The 14,599-nt window shown below is 38.2% G+C and overlaps 1 protein-coding gene across 5 annotated transcripts in view; it reads left to right on the top strand.

Moving 5' to 3' along the window:
• Positions 1 to 14,599, top strand: part of LOC149234872 (uncharacterized) — a 408,823-nt gene that overhangs the window by 297,858 nt on the left and 96,366 nt on the right. For 2 of the 5 annotated variants that reach the window (XM_089371981.1, XM_089371984.1), the window contains exons 4-6: positions 1,611 to 1,820; positions 1,950 to 2,099; positions 2,406 to 2,460. The exons of 1 other annotated variant lie outside the window; for it this stretch is intronic. In XM_089371981.1, the coding sequence (XP_089228107.1) occupies positions 1,611 to 1,820; positions 1,950 to 2,099; positions 2,406 to 2,460 (415 nt within the window). The remainder of the gene's footprint in view (positions 1 to 1,610; positions 1,821 to 1,949; positions 2,100 to 2,405; positions 2,461 to 14,599) is intronic. 2 more of the 5 variants (XM_089371982.1, XM_089371983.1) reach the window with 2 other exon arrangements.

Below are 14,599 nucleotides of genomic sequence, written 5' to 3'. Positions count from 1 at the left end.
TTGCACAGTGGGATGGCCCTTGAGGGGTGAACCGTTGAGACGAGCGCATTCTTCAGCTAAGCCGCTGCAACAGGGAAGTACTATTAAATTAAAGTTACCTGGGACTAGGACCTGCACTTGGACCTGGTTTCTTATTTATGTATGAGTTAGTGCGTGGCCTGACATGACACCATATTTAGTGCTGATTCCTTAACCATAATCCCATTGAAAAAACCTGGCATTTTAGTCAATATCTTATTAGATTTGACTTTTAACTCTGTTTCTAAGAGATCATGTAGACTAGATAGGTAGTACAAGACATTAAAAGAATACCATGAAGCATGAAATTCTTGTTTTGCCAATCTCTTTCTCAACAGAAAGCGGTTATGTCTACATGCTCAGTGTCCAAGACGTGTCCATATTGATCTCACAGCTAAATCCTAGCCCCTGCAAGGACTGTAAAAATCTCAATGAAGCTCCTTTGAGATTAGTTGCCAAGCCTGCAGTATCCTTTTGAGCATCTATGATCCTGAGATGCTAAGGACCACTGCTTTGCCAATAATGTCACGTAGACTGAATCGACCCTTTATGCCTGCAACATTCATGGCTGTCTGAATACAATGTCATACAAGCACCTGCCCAAGACATCTATTTATTTAGTTCTATATTTTTCAGTACCATCTTCTTTTGATATAAAGCCTGTACAGTACAAGAAGGAATCAGTGGATTTGCAATATTTTCTCTGAGGAAACACTAGAAAAATTGACATGTGCTGCTGCATTCCTTGACATGTGTGACCATTTGCAACAAGGTCAGACAACTGCTTGAGGAGCCATAGAAGTAATGGGAGCTTCTTGAAAATATACAGATACACTAAAAGGGTATGAAAGAGGTGCTTTATTGCAAGAAGGAATGTTTAAAGCACTGACAATCGTTTGCATTTTTATGAATGGATTCAGGCTGAATATAGAGGTTTTAGTTTATCTCTGCTGTTCATGTATTTCATTTATTTTGTATCTTATGTGAAGGACTGAGGAGCAATCCTTTTTGTAGTTACTATTAAAGTATTATCATTGATGAACCTAATGGTCATCTAACATTCAATCATATGTGGAATTTGTTTGATTTGGAATTCCATACTAGCAGAGCGTGCCCCTACATATTTTAATCCTTCTACTCCTTCCTCTTAGTGCATGCTCAAAAAGAACCATTCTTTATCTATTTGTGCTTTTGATTTAGGTTATATTGAAAGAGCGCAAGAAGTACAAAGTTACAAACTGAGGTGTGCTTGGGAATAGCTGACAAATGCCTTATTGAAAACTTCAACAAATTGATTTCATAGCTTTACATGCGTCTATTCTATGACCTGTGGGTGTAGCTTGATATATATTTTGTGTAAAAGTTTTGTTATGTTTGATTTGATATCAGATGCATTAGCTTTAGCCTATTCAACACTGTTACATATTCTACGTCTTTTTCCAGAAGCAACAATTGTTAATTCTTTAGATTGGAAAGGAGTTCCATTTCAAGCTGTGGACTTTAGGTTCTGATGTTTATAGCCTTTTCATTTAGTTAAACTATTAGAAGTTCATTATTTCTGTGTTTCTGAGGAACAATTTCTTGCCTTGCAGGATACCGACAAGGAAGAATGTGGTAGTGAAAAAGAAGCAGCAGAGTATTCATTGCCCAAAGATGAACATGATGATGATGAAAATGAGGACAGTTGTGCTGATGACTCTTATGGCTTGGGAAAACCTATAACAAATCAGAAGAATAACCAAAGTCATCCACCTGTAGCATTAGAACAGAACAAAATGGATTCTGTAGTATCTTATATTAAGGTATTTCTTTTAATGGTTCATCATGGTGGTCCATTCCTCTTCAGCTCGTGAATTTGTATTAATACTTCTGCTAAGACTGTTATTTCCATACTTCAGCCTATGAACGTTGTATATATCTCCTATTTGCAGAAAGCCCAAAGTAGGCTTAGACATCAATGGACAAGTCCTGTACCTGAGAACATTGAGAAAAAATCAACATTACCAGTTAGTGCAGCGGTTAGTGTGAAGAAATCTACAGAACTTTTGACTCCTGAACCTCCAAAAAGTATCAAAGAGACTGTATGCCCCTTGTTACCTTTCAAGATAATCGTGTTAGGAAATTTGAAACTTTAGAGAATTAGGGTATGGATGTGAGACAGAGTTTGATATATATATATTATAAGTGTGAAGTTCGTAAAGTTCATTAGCCAGATTGTTAAATCTGAGTGCCGTAGTTAAACCAGTGACTGTTCTCTTGATACTCAATGAGAAACACATTTTACCTTGTATAATGTGAAATCTTGATTCAAGATTTATCAATATTGAAATTGGGAATGCACTGACTATTGAACTCACAAGTGTTTGGGTTTTCATTGTTCATTACAGGCTAAATTTACTGCAACGAAAAGCAAAGCAAGTGGCGAATCAGAGAGTGATAAAAGTGAGATTTAATTGTTCATTTGAAATTGTACTTGTACTATATTGAACTTCATTTGATAGATATCCTCTTTTGGTATTTTTGTATGTTTTATTTCCATTTGGTGATCTGTGAACTGTTGTGGATATTCCACTGGACAGTTCGTCACAACAGATCTGCAATAAAATAAACTGAAATCTATACTGTGAAGCTTAGATTCCAGATTTTTTAATCACTGATTTTTGGCTTATTCATGAAATAGATAAAATGCAGAAAATAGAAAACAACAAATACAATCACATACCAATCACAATGAACATGAAGATTTGCTTTGGGAAACCCTTATGGGAGAAAACCCAGTTGGAAGGTGAGACTACTTTGCTTTCTTTTGTCTGGTACAGAAATAATGCAAGTACAAAGTAGATGGCACTCTCTATGGAGTTACTTGAGACTTGTGCACTAGCCCCCTTTGTTATGCTCTCTAACTTCCAATCCTGTTTTCTCTTTTCTAATATGGAATAATATACAATCGAATAGAATGGAACCCCTTTTTTTCCTAGTGGCACGATTATAACGTAGCTCAATAGCCAATTAGGGGTTAGGTTTGACTCATTCAACTCTCAATTGGAGTTACAACTTTGACCCTTCTAGAGTCTTCTTCATAGTCCGCACTTGGCTAGCCCCTTTTGCATGAGTAATAGGGGCTGACATGTGTTGAAAAATGTGTAACTAGGTTCGGTCTTCATAAATATGAAATGTATCTTTGATTTTTGTAAATTATGAAATAAAAGAAAATTATTATTGTTGTTTTTGGAGCATGGGTTTCATGCTCAAAGACTTTTATTTTATAGGTCAAGCACCCATTGAGTGCTTCTAGGGTTTTTCCTAGGTCAAGAAGTCAAAAGAGTCATTGTCATAAGTTGAAGACCCCATTGGGCACATTGTAACTTGTAAAGAAAAATATTTTTGTCTTTAAAAGTGTCAGAATACCCTCCAAGACCAAGTCGGCTTGGCAACTGGCAAGTTGGCCTAAAGGAAGAGCCACGTCCACCCTTGAAGAAGCCTATATATAGAAGAGGACTCGTCCTCCTTGAAGACACTCACTCATCTCTCATTCTAGCAAAGGAAGAAGAAGGAAGAGGTAGTGAAGGAGAAGAAGGACGAAGAAGTTTTTGTGTTTGGGCTATCTTTCTCTCTCACACGTGCTAGAGAAGACTAGGGTTTTTGCGCTGACCTAGGGCATCCTTCCACAAGTTCGATCTTGGAGGAAAGGAGGCAAGGAGGTCAAGCGAAGGCTACCAAGGGTCTCTCTCAAGCTCTAGAGGTCAGGGAAAGGCAAGCGAAGGTCAGAGGAGGGCTCTACAAGAAGATCAAAGTTCCCATGTGTGGCAACAACAGTTACTGGGGGCCGAAATTTCAGATCTGTAGTAGGAGGCCGAAAAATCTTGCAGCAGAAGGTCGAGAAGGTGCTACTGGAAGAGATTTGACTGGGTTTGACTAGATCGAAGTTGGCACATCACTCAAAGAGGTTGGTCTTGGTCTTGGAGGGTATTGGTCTCAGTCTTAAGGTCTTGGAATTCGTCAATTGAAGAATCTATAAGGAAGAGAAGAGATTTAAGGGTTTTCCTCTCAAGAGGAGAGGTTTTTGCCCTGGCTTGCAGCCTATATATTGTGTCATTGTGCTTTTTGTTTTGGTAGCTATTTGATGCTTCACACATATAATAATAAGGAACAAAGTTAATAAGTAAAAAGGAACCACAAGCAGTTATCAAGTAAAGAGAATTAATCATAATCATTGCCCTATTAAATTCTCAACAACATGGCATCCTTTGGAATCATGGTGATTAAATGAGAAAATCAACTTTTGAGAGGCATAACTTTTGCACACGGACTCTGGTTCATGCCTTTCTCGCATTGTTGGAAAGGTCTTTTAGTGTACAATGGTGCCAATGGGTATTCTGCAAGAGAGTTTTTAAAACTTCATTTAAAAACTCATTTAATGCCTCAAAATGCCTCTGGAAGGTTTTGGACCCCACTTCTCCAAACTAGGACATGTTGGTGAAAATGGACTTGCATGCTGATTCCTCCAATTTTTCCACTTCGAACGCATCAAGATGGATGACAAATAATATAATGATCCAATCCAGATAATTTGGTGTCCTTATCTTCCACGCTTATTTGTTCCAATATGCTTAGGAGTTAGAATTCAATACCTTTATACATGTAAAGCTTCAACATCAAAGACTACTTAGAAGTTGTGGATAGATGAAATTGAATAAATCTCCCTTTTGAATTCCTTGGTAATTTTGATCTATATGATTTAAATGTGAATTTGTTACACCATTTCATTTTTTATAAATTTAACCATTATAGACTATAAATGTGATATCAAAGCATAACTAATTAGGCCTGCCTTGGCTACAAATCTACTTGCAAGTGCTCTTTCTAATGACATAAGAACATTGGACATTATTGGGTCCACATCTAGGGCATGCTATATATTCTCTTTCCTATCACAAAGCAACCAAAGTAAAATACCTTTCATTGGCATTAGTCTGGAGGTATGATTGGAATTATGAGATGGAGATTGGACCTATTAGATGAAAAAGAGAAAGAATGTATTTTTAATACCTTGGTTTTGACCCTTCATATTGTACTGGATTGAATTTTGTGCCAAGTTTTGTAATGAAAAGAATCAAGTCTCATGAATGATCCCATATAAAAGATGTAAATATCTTATATGAATGCCTAGTGAGGAGTTCAAGGCCAAGGCCTTATTAGTGAATGTCTAGGCATGCATTTTTGATTAATATGCTTTTATGTACCATGAGGTATACTTGCCATGGTAATCTCAATAAATGTAAATATCATTTAAAAATTAATATAAAGGTCTCAGGTTGGTCAAGGAAGAGCATGCGAGGGGCTATGAATCCATTAGACGGGGAGGGGAAAGGGGGTTCAGGGGGTTGACAAATAATCTTGATTTGCCTTAGTCTCATAGCTTCAACTTTTTACCATGTGCCTTGTTAAAGACCCCAACTAGAAATTATCATATGCAAGTGGTTGGTGGGGAAGTTCACCTTCCTTAGTAATTAGAGCATGTGGGTTGAGTAAAAGGTTGGAGTATAAGAAAATCCATCTCCTTAAGGATTCAAATTGCATGGAATTTCAAACTATTCCTTTTCTGGTGCCCTCTCTTCTGGAAGAAACAAATAACAACAACTTGGATTTGTATGGCTATGATAGTCTATATGACAGTATCGTGGAGGCTAGACAATGTCTTATGATATGGCTTGGCTCTTCATTGGCAGACATGGAGCTGTATGGCATGGGTAGGCTCTTCATGGCAAACAGGGAGATGTATGGCATGGTAGGCTCCTAATGGCAAATAGGGAGATGTATGGCATGGGCAGAATCTTCATGGCAGACAAAGAGATGTATGGCATGGCTAGGCTCCTAATGGCAGACATGGAGATGTATGACATGGGTAGACTCTTCATGCCAGACAAGGAGATGTATGGCATGGCTAGGCTCCTAATGGAAGACAGGGAGATGTATGGCATGGCTAGGCTCTTCATGGCAGATAGGGAGATGTATGGCGTAACTAGGCTCTTCATGGCAGACAAGAAGATGTATGGCATGGCTAGGCTCTTCATGGCAGACAGGGAGATGTATGGCATGGCATGGCATACATGTGATGGATGGCTCATATCCTTGACAACATGATCTACTTGATATAGCCCAATAGAGTTAATAATGCTTGATGATGATTTTGTTTCTTGTAACAATGGTATAGAAGAAGCTTTCTTAGGTTATCAAATGTCAGTTCACAAATGTAGTTGTGAACTAACTTAGGTTGGCCATAGGAAGCTTGTTGATGTATCTTGTTGTGCTTTATATCTCAGTTGATCAATTGATGAATATCTAATAGAAGAAGAAGAATTGAATTCTGGGTTCTCCCCCTGGTGGGGTTTTGCCCTAGTCTTCGACCAATCTTGGTGTCATTATGTCTGCATGCTTTTCTTCCTTTGTTCTTTATGTTCCATTACAATATTGATGTTATTGTTCTTTCTACACAATTGCTATTGTTATTATGATGTTATAATGTTGTGGCTTGAATTCTATGTGTAAAAGATGTAATGCAATTGTTAAAAGCAAAGAACTACACAACCCCAAGAAAATTAACATGGTATCAAAGCTAGGTTGAAGAAAAGTCATGGATATCACCCCTATGAAGACACTGTTGAGCAAGTAAAGATGCTAGAGACCTAAAAGAATCCTAGGGTTTGAAGGAAACCCTAGGCACCCTTGTTAGGGCTTGGTAGATAGCATAAGATTAGGGTTTAGTAGAAACCTTAAAGCATTGCTTGGAGATGTTGAAAGCCTGAAGTCTCAAAACCCTAGCTTGATAAGTACAAGCACTTGTGCCAGATTCAGTATAATCCTAGATTCACTTCAGGGGACAATATGTTTGGATAGGCTGTTAAGGCATCTCCTCCTTTGTTGATGTTTGTTAATGACCTATGGCACCTTATGATTAAGAAGGGACTTGGAACAATGATTTTGCAAATGGTTGCATTTCTTCTGTAAACTCTTGGTGACAAGATCAAGAAGGAGTTGATCTCTTCCTTCAATCCTCATTAAAGATAAGAACCTTCTAAACTTATTTTGTTATGACACTACTCTCGTTTTAAATTTATCATTTTGATTATTGCTTAGCCTTCTTGCATATTTGAGTATTTTAATACTTCTAAGTTCCTAATGAAGTGGTGATGAGCAGATCCTTCTTAAGGATCATCTAGACACTAAGTGATGCAGGAAAGGAGAGATAGTATAGGAGTATAGGAAGAAGCTGGGGTAGGAAAAAGGAAGTTGGAGCATATATATAAATTAACAAAGCATCTATAGTATGCATGTGTTACAAATGCCAATGGAAAACAAGTATTATAAATTAGGTATTCAGATGTTGCAAGGTTGATATTTTGATTGATGATGAGTGAAGAAGCTCCTTATTCATAGGGAGAGATCCTTGATGAGATCCCATCACCTACTATTTATTTGTGGTGGATGATTAAAAGTCCCATAATTGCAGAATGAAACAAAGAACATCTGATGTTGTTTGTGATTATTGAGCTAACAATTCTTTGTTGACATGATTGGTTTACCCCATGCAGTATCAGGTTCCACCTCTCATATAGAAGTGCTTTTGTGACATGCTTTATTATTGTTAAATTTGGTGGATCCTGTTATAAGAAATCAATTAGATGGATTCTTGTATGCACTTTGAGCTAGACAAAGTCTGATCATATATATCTGAGACAGGGACATATTTGTGGACTGAGATTATGTTGTTGTATGAGACAATCTTAGGCTTGTGGTTTGCTGCTTCCTTGTATGAGAGGAAAAAAGGGTGAATATGACATTTTTTTCTTTATGACATGTATTTTCTCTAACGTTCGATGTCTTAATGAATAGGAAAAACAAAGTACTGTTGCTCTTGGTACTCTTCAATGAGTTGTTTGAGCCGATACTAGATATGAACACTTTGATATGTTTCTATTTCTAATCTTCCGAGAGCAACATGGATTGGTGGATGTGACCCTCCTCTGTGAGGGTTTGGGTTGATCGAGGGCACTGAGCTAGCTCTTCCCCCTTGTCTGAGCTCCCAGGGTGAGGAATTGAGCTGAAGAACTCCTGGGGTTGAGGGAACTCTAGACAATAGGTGTGCATGATCCCTACTCTTATAGTAGGTCAGGTATCTTCACTGTTGTCACCCATAGGGTGTGCATGATCCTTGTTCGTTTTGACAAGTCAAGTATCTCCCCCTATCTTGGTCTAGCAAAGTATCCCATAGTTGGCATCATACCCACAAGCCGAGCTTGTTGGGATTGTCCCTTCTTGTTTGGCCAACGGGTTGAGGAGGCTTGGGGGTGTGTGATCCTCACCTTTGGTAAGTTTAGTATCTCACCCAACCTCGAATTGTGATGTACGTGTTTGACCACATGAATCTTAAGGCTCATTGTTGGGAAGAACAACAAGCAATATGATGGGTGTGAATCTGTGATCCTTACCTTGTATAACAAGTGGTATCTCGCCCATTGATTGCACAATAGGATGGTTGTGATCCTTGCTTGGTAAGTGGTATCTCGCCTATTGCTTGATATAGGGTGGTAGTTGGATGCTCCCTTATGTGATATGACTTGTGGTGAGAGTGTTCCATAGGACCTTCCCCATTGTCACTGACATGAGGTGAGAGTGTCCCATAGAACCTTCCTCATTCTCATTTGATTCTAGGTGGTAGCATTGGCTCCCCGTTGACATATTTTCCGAGTTGAGCTGGGCTCCCCGATGTGGTTCCAGATTGAGCGGGGTTCCTTGATGTTGTTCCAGATTGAGCTGAGCTCTTCAATGTTGCTGTGGGGTGAGTTAGGCTCCCCTATGATGTCTCATTTTTCAGATTCAAGATTGTTCAACAGATGGAGATGAGCGAGATGAGTCAAGACGAAATATGACTTGATGACGATGATGATTCTATTTTAGATGACCATACTGATTATTGGATATAGGATGGAAGCCAGATGTTTCCCCATGATTCTTCTTCTTATTCTTCTATTAGATTGAGATTGTTAAGTTGATAATCAAAGGAAATTAAGTCGAGATATGATGAGATGAGACCTATGATGCGAATGAAATTCCTCCCTAGCTGAGAGGGAGTGTTGAAATTTGGGCATCTAGGGACGAATTTCCACTTTGCTCTAATTCAAGCCCATCCTACCCTAAAAAATGGAAAAATTAAATTATTATTAATATTTATGTGGGAAAGTATATATAAAATTAAATTTAAGTTTATGTTTTCCCTCCATCATGTCGGTTCACCTTAAGATATAATTTTGCCACATGGTTAAGTACCTATATATTGACATTAATATGGGAGGTTGAATATTGAGACTAAGAGGGTGAATCGACTATCTCTGAAATTTGGTTGGGTCTATTGACTTCGCATGGCTCGCATCCGGCTATAGGAATATCGCATGATCTCTAACACAGGCCTGTTGACTTTTCATGGCATGGCATCACATAGCTCTGGTAAGCATGGCACTGAATCTTTGACATGACATCGCTTGACCGATCTCTGGTATGACTATAATATCTCGATCTCTGGTATGTCCTCTCGAGCTGTAATTCACATCAATCTAGCAAGAAGATGATCTCGGATGGTCTCACTTCACTGTAACCATGTCTCACATTACTGCAACTCTATATCGATTAATCGAGGCATCATTCCTTTGCGATAAGCATCTTATATCAATAACATTGATTCACAATTATATATACAAATTATTATTATGGCATCCCTTCCTCTCTATGACTTAGATCGACCCCTTGTAGCTACATCTTGTTTTGAAATTTGGATTTTTACAATGACTTGATTACATATTGCAGTGGCTTGGTGACTTGTGTATATACATATACCAACGATAACAACTTGGATTTGTATGGCTATGATAGTCTATATGACAATACGTGGAGGCTAGACAGTGTCTTATGATATGGCTAGGCTCTTCATGGCATGCATGGAGATGTATGGCCATAGTTTTAAAAATCGGAACTGGTGACTAGACCGATCCACCTAAAAAATCGGGTTTCAAATCAGAACTGATCAAATCGAGACTGATCATGTCTAAATTAACCAGTCTTTAAAAAAATACATTAAATAATTAATTTTTAATGAAAAAAACTATTTTTAAGATTTGAAACCATGATTCCAAACCAATAGACACAAAATATGCAAATTTTGCTCATATATATACCATGTAAAGGTGAATATATCAAAATGGAACCAAGTGCAATACATATCAACAACAAAATATATAATCAATGAGGCTCTAAATGGCCTCTAGAGTGCAAAAACAAAGTCTACAAACTATGGGACCATAGGCCTACTACAAGTCTACATATATGATAATAGTGATCAACATTATCGCTTGAAACTTCTCATGAGTCATCATGATCAAACTCAGTTGGTTGAGTCTCGACTCCCGAACTTTGCGATTGCTTGAGTCACAAACTTCTCTATTGGTTCAGTGACTTGAGTCTCAAACTTTTGAAGGTATTTTGCCCTAATATGCCCTATTACTTCATTTTGTGCTTCACATGGCTTTACATTGCCTCCTATCCCAACCAAGTGTTGCTTGAACCTATTAATACCCCCTCCAATAGATTTTTGGCAATATTTGTAGATCATTTTGCCATCAATCATATCACAATGAGCCCATGCAATATCCTTAGCTTTTGAAGGCATGATGACTATTACTTAGCTCAAACTCTCTGCTGTTCCACTACTCCAACAAAAACTCAACACTCTCCAAGCTCCCATTCAAACTCACAAAAACTCCAAATAAGATGTGTGAGGCAAATGAGGGGGGTGAGCTCCTTTTAAAGGCTTGGAGAGGGTGTTTTTGGAGGGAAAAACCCTTATTTTCCCTCCCAAACACCCTGGAACCTTCCTAAACTGCGCTATGTGGGTTTTCCGCAACCTTGGCAGTGAACCGGTCAACTTAGGACGGAACTGGCAGGTTTGACCATAAACCCGCTGGTTCCGTCCTAAACTGGCTTGTTAAGATTGGTTTATGCGATTTTTTGGCCAAGAGGTGGGTTAAACCTTGTTTTTTTACCGGTTTTTAAAACACTGTGTATGGCACGGGTAAGCTCTTCATGGCAGACAAGGAGATGTATGGCATGGGTAGGGTCTTCATGGCAGACAGGGAGATGTATGGCATGGCTAGGCTCCTAATGGAAGACAGGAGATGTGTGCATGGGCAGACTCCTCATGGTAGACAGGGAGATATATGGCATGGCTAGGATCCTAATGGCAGACATGGAGATGTATGACATGGGTAGACTCTTTATGGAAAACAGGGAGATGTATGGCATGGCTAGGCTCCTAATGACAAACAGGTAGATGTATGGCATGGCTAGGCTCTTCATGGTAGACAGGGAGATGTATGGCATGCTTATTGAGAAATCTAAGGCAACAAGATTAAGTGATTTCTCTTCTATTAGTAACTGCTTGCGAGTGCTTTTTACTTTTTAGATTAGGATATTCTTTTACTTAGATTATTAGTGTTCTTCTTCATCAAAATTTACCAATGCATAAATCATAAAGAGACAAGACTCAAGAGACACAGAATGTAGGCTATCAACCAGAGCCAAGACCTCTCCCACTTGAGAGGAAAACTCGAACAATTTCTTCTTCTCGTAGAGATTTCAATTGACAAATACCAAGACCAAGACCAAGACCCTTGACCTATTTTCTAGTCCAAGACCAAGACACAAAGCTTATTTGATGAGTCCTTCTTCCCTGAGTCAACGATAATCAACCCTCTTGCTTCTTCCTTCTTCTCGGCGATTCTTCCATTTCAACTTTCTTCTGCTTCAGACCTGCACTTTATTTCAGCCCTAGTTGTAACACATATGGTGATCTAACCTCTTCATCTCCTTTGCTTGGATTGGAAGGCTTTCTTCTTCAATTCAGCTTCTTGAATACTCCTTGATTAGGCCTTTAGCATAGCAAGGAGATCTTTGACCCTTTTCTGCAGCAGTGACCCTCTTCTTTCCTCGCACGTGTGAGTGGAGATTAGCCCTAAAATAGTCCCAAACAAATCTTCTTCTAGTTTTCCTCCTTCGCTTGGATAGAGAGACTTCTTATGAGATCTTCACACTCCTTTTCTGCCTTAGACCTTGACCGAATTGTAGACTTGATGATCACCGAAATCTTTTCTCTGAAATGAGGCCGAGCTGCCTATTTATAGTGGTTTGCCAGTGATAATAAGCCGATTTGAGAGAGGATGAGCCGACATGTCCTTTGATGAAGATCTTTTATTTCATTTTGTAGCCGACATGAAGAAGATACTTTTGCTTGGTCTTGGAGGGCTATTAGACTCTTTCATCGACTCATATACAAATGTAACATGCCCAAGAAGGGTCCTTTATACATGACATTGACTCACTTTGACTTTTATGACTAGATGACAAAACCTAAAAGCTCACAATTGGAGCTGTTGACCCTTGCCGCCTACACCTACCTACAAGTTAGTGAGAAAAACTTTCAACGCCACAAGATGTGGTTGGTGGCAGGAGACTAAGAGAAGGGGTTGTCACACTAAATCCCTTCTCTCTCCGTTTAAGCTATCTCCTAGGTTAGCTAAGGGGGGTGGTCCCTAATGAAAAGTTAAGTTAAAAAGAGATGTGAGTTTTAGGAGAATTGTTAGAGTTAAATAGATTATTTTTTTTAAGATTTATAAGCAAAAATTGATATGAGCAATAACCATCATAAGATAAGCATGAAATACATAAACAACCAGTGCCTTCCAAGTATTTGCTCTTTAAGAAATGAAATTGTATTTTGCTTGAAACAAAAGTAGAATGCTTCAAAAACTGAAAGCAAAGTAATCTTGAAATGGATACAAAGATGACATGATAGAGTCAAAATGATAATCTACAATTAGTGTACAAGAACTAGATCAAGACATGCAAGTGGAACTCCATACTTGTCTAGTTAAAACAATGCTCTAGGTAGCAAATAAAATCCTTGAAAGCACAAGATATTGATCAAGAAAAATATTTAATTTAAATTTATGTGATCTTAGTAAGGTAGAGGAAAGGAAACTCCTTTCAAAATCGTTTGATGAGATCCTTGAGGCAAACCGATTGGGTCCTTCTATTCTTGATCTTGGGAGTTAGATCGTCTATTGGAGAGCTACCCCATGCTCAAGTAAATCCTTCAACCAAATCTAAAGATCTCTACACACTTGGAAAAGATGTCAGCGATCATAAGGGATGCAATTATACAATGGAGGAGAAGGCTAGAGATTTCACAAAAATATTCTAGTGCTTCTCTTCCTAGAGTATTTCTGTAACCCAAAAACCATACAAGATAGCTTGCATATGTTAATCCAAACAAGTGGCAAAATGATAACTAGCATAATCCAACATACATGTAGAAATGTAAAGCACAACAATTGAAATAACATCGCCTCAAAAATGGAAGGAGATCACGAACACAATAGTACCCCAAGGTCTCTTTTATTATATGAAAGATGAATACAAAATCCAGCAGAGTCTCCGTAAGCCCAATAGCTCGTTCTATGATACAATATGATAGCCCATGGCTCTATTATATAGAGAGTTGGGAGCAAATCCCAATGAAGAATGACAATGACAAATGGCATTGGAGTCAATTCCAATGTAGAAGTGATTAAACAAGTGGCATGAGGTGACAATCCCAAAGAGAAATTCGAATTTGTTGAATGGAGCTCCAATGCCAAGTGTAAAAATAAAATTTTGGCAAGTGGACATTATTTCTTCTTCCCTTATGTGCCAAATTCGAATTTTATGATAGAATGACAAGTGTATATGGGTGGTGACCCATGTGGGGACAATTTCCCACAAAAATCTCCACCAAATATTCTCCCAAATCCTCCCAGATGTGCATTAACTTCACAAATTCGAATTTCCAAGTAAGCAACTTTCTCTTTTAATGCCAGAAATTCGATTTTATTTGAGCACATGTCCTTTCCTTGATTTTAGGAGTCCACATCACCTTGAGACTTCACTTTTACTCCCCCATAATTTTCCACCTCATTTCCACAACATTTAGTATGTGTGGTTATTTATTTTTTTTCCATTTATTTAATTTCTGGCTTAATTAATTGCCAAATTTCCCACTAAACTTAGGAAAGTGGGTTTTGAGGGTTAAAAACACATTTTTAACACCTCAAAGTGTGTCATGGTAGAAAGTTGAGGGTGAGAGGTGTAATTTTGATTACTCATACCCCATACAACTTCTCTAGACTACACTTATTACAATTTAAATATAATTTTATTTGCAAATTTTGACCTGCGGGGAATCTAAAAAATTTAAAAATGACTACGTAGACCTAACCAAATTCTCGAAATTTTTTGTGTGATGTAGTATGGTAATATACATCGATTCGATGTGTTAGAGGCTCAACCTTCAAACCGTCACCCCGACTTTGGGTCAAAAAGTGAGTGAAAAACCTAGAAAATTATCTGCCTTTGAAAAAGAAGGGATAATTAACCAGATAAAAAAGACACTCCAAGGTGTACTCGTTTGCTGATCGAGTCCCAACATCCTAGGCCT

This window comes from Pinus tabuliformis, chromosome 8 (genome assembly GCF_031772625.1).
Source record: "Pinus tabuliformis cultivar Carrire ecotype Pingquan chromosome 8, CPIR1, whole genome shotgun sequence".
In the NCBI taxonomy this organism is placed as follows: Eukaryota; Viridiplantae; Streptophyta; class Pinopsida; order Pinales; family Pinaceae; genus Pinus; species Pinus tabuliformis.
This window is presented reverse-complemented; position numbering and strand designations above follow the sequence as displayed.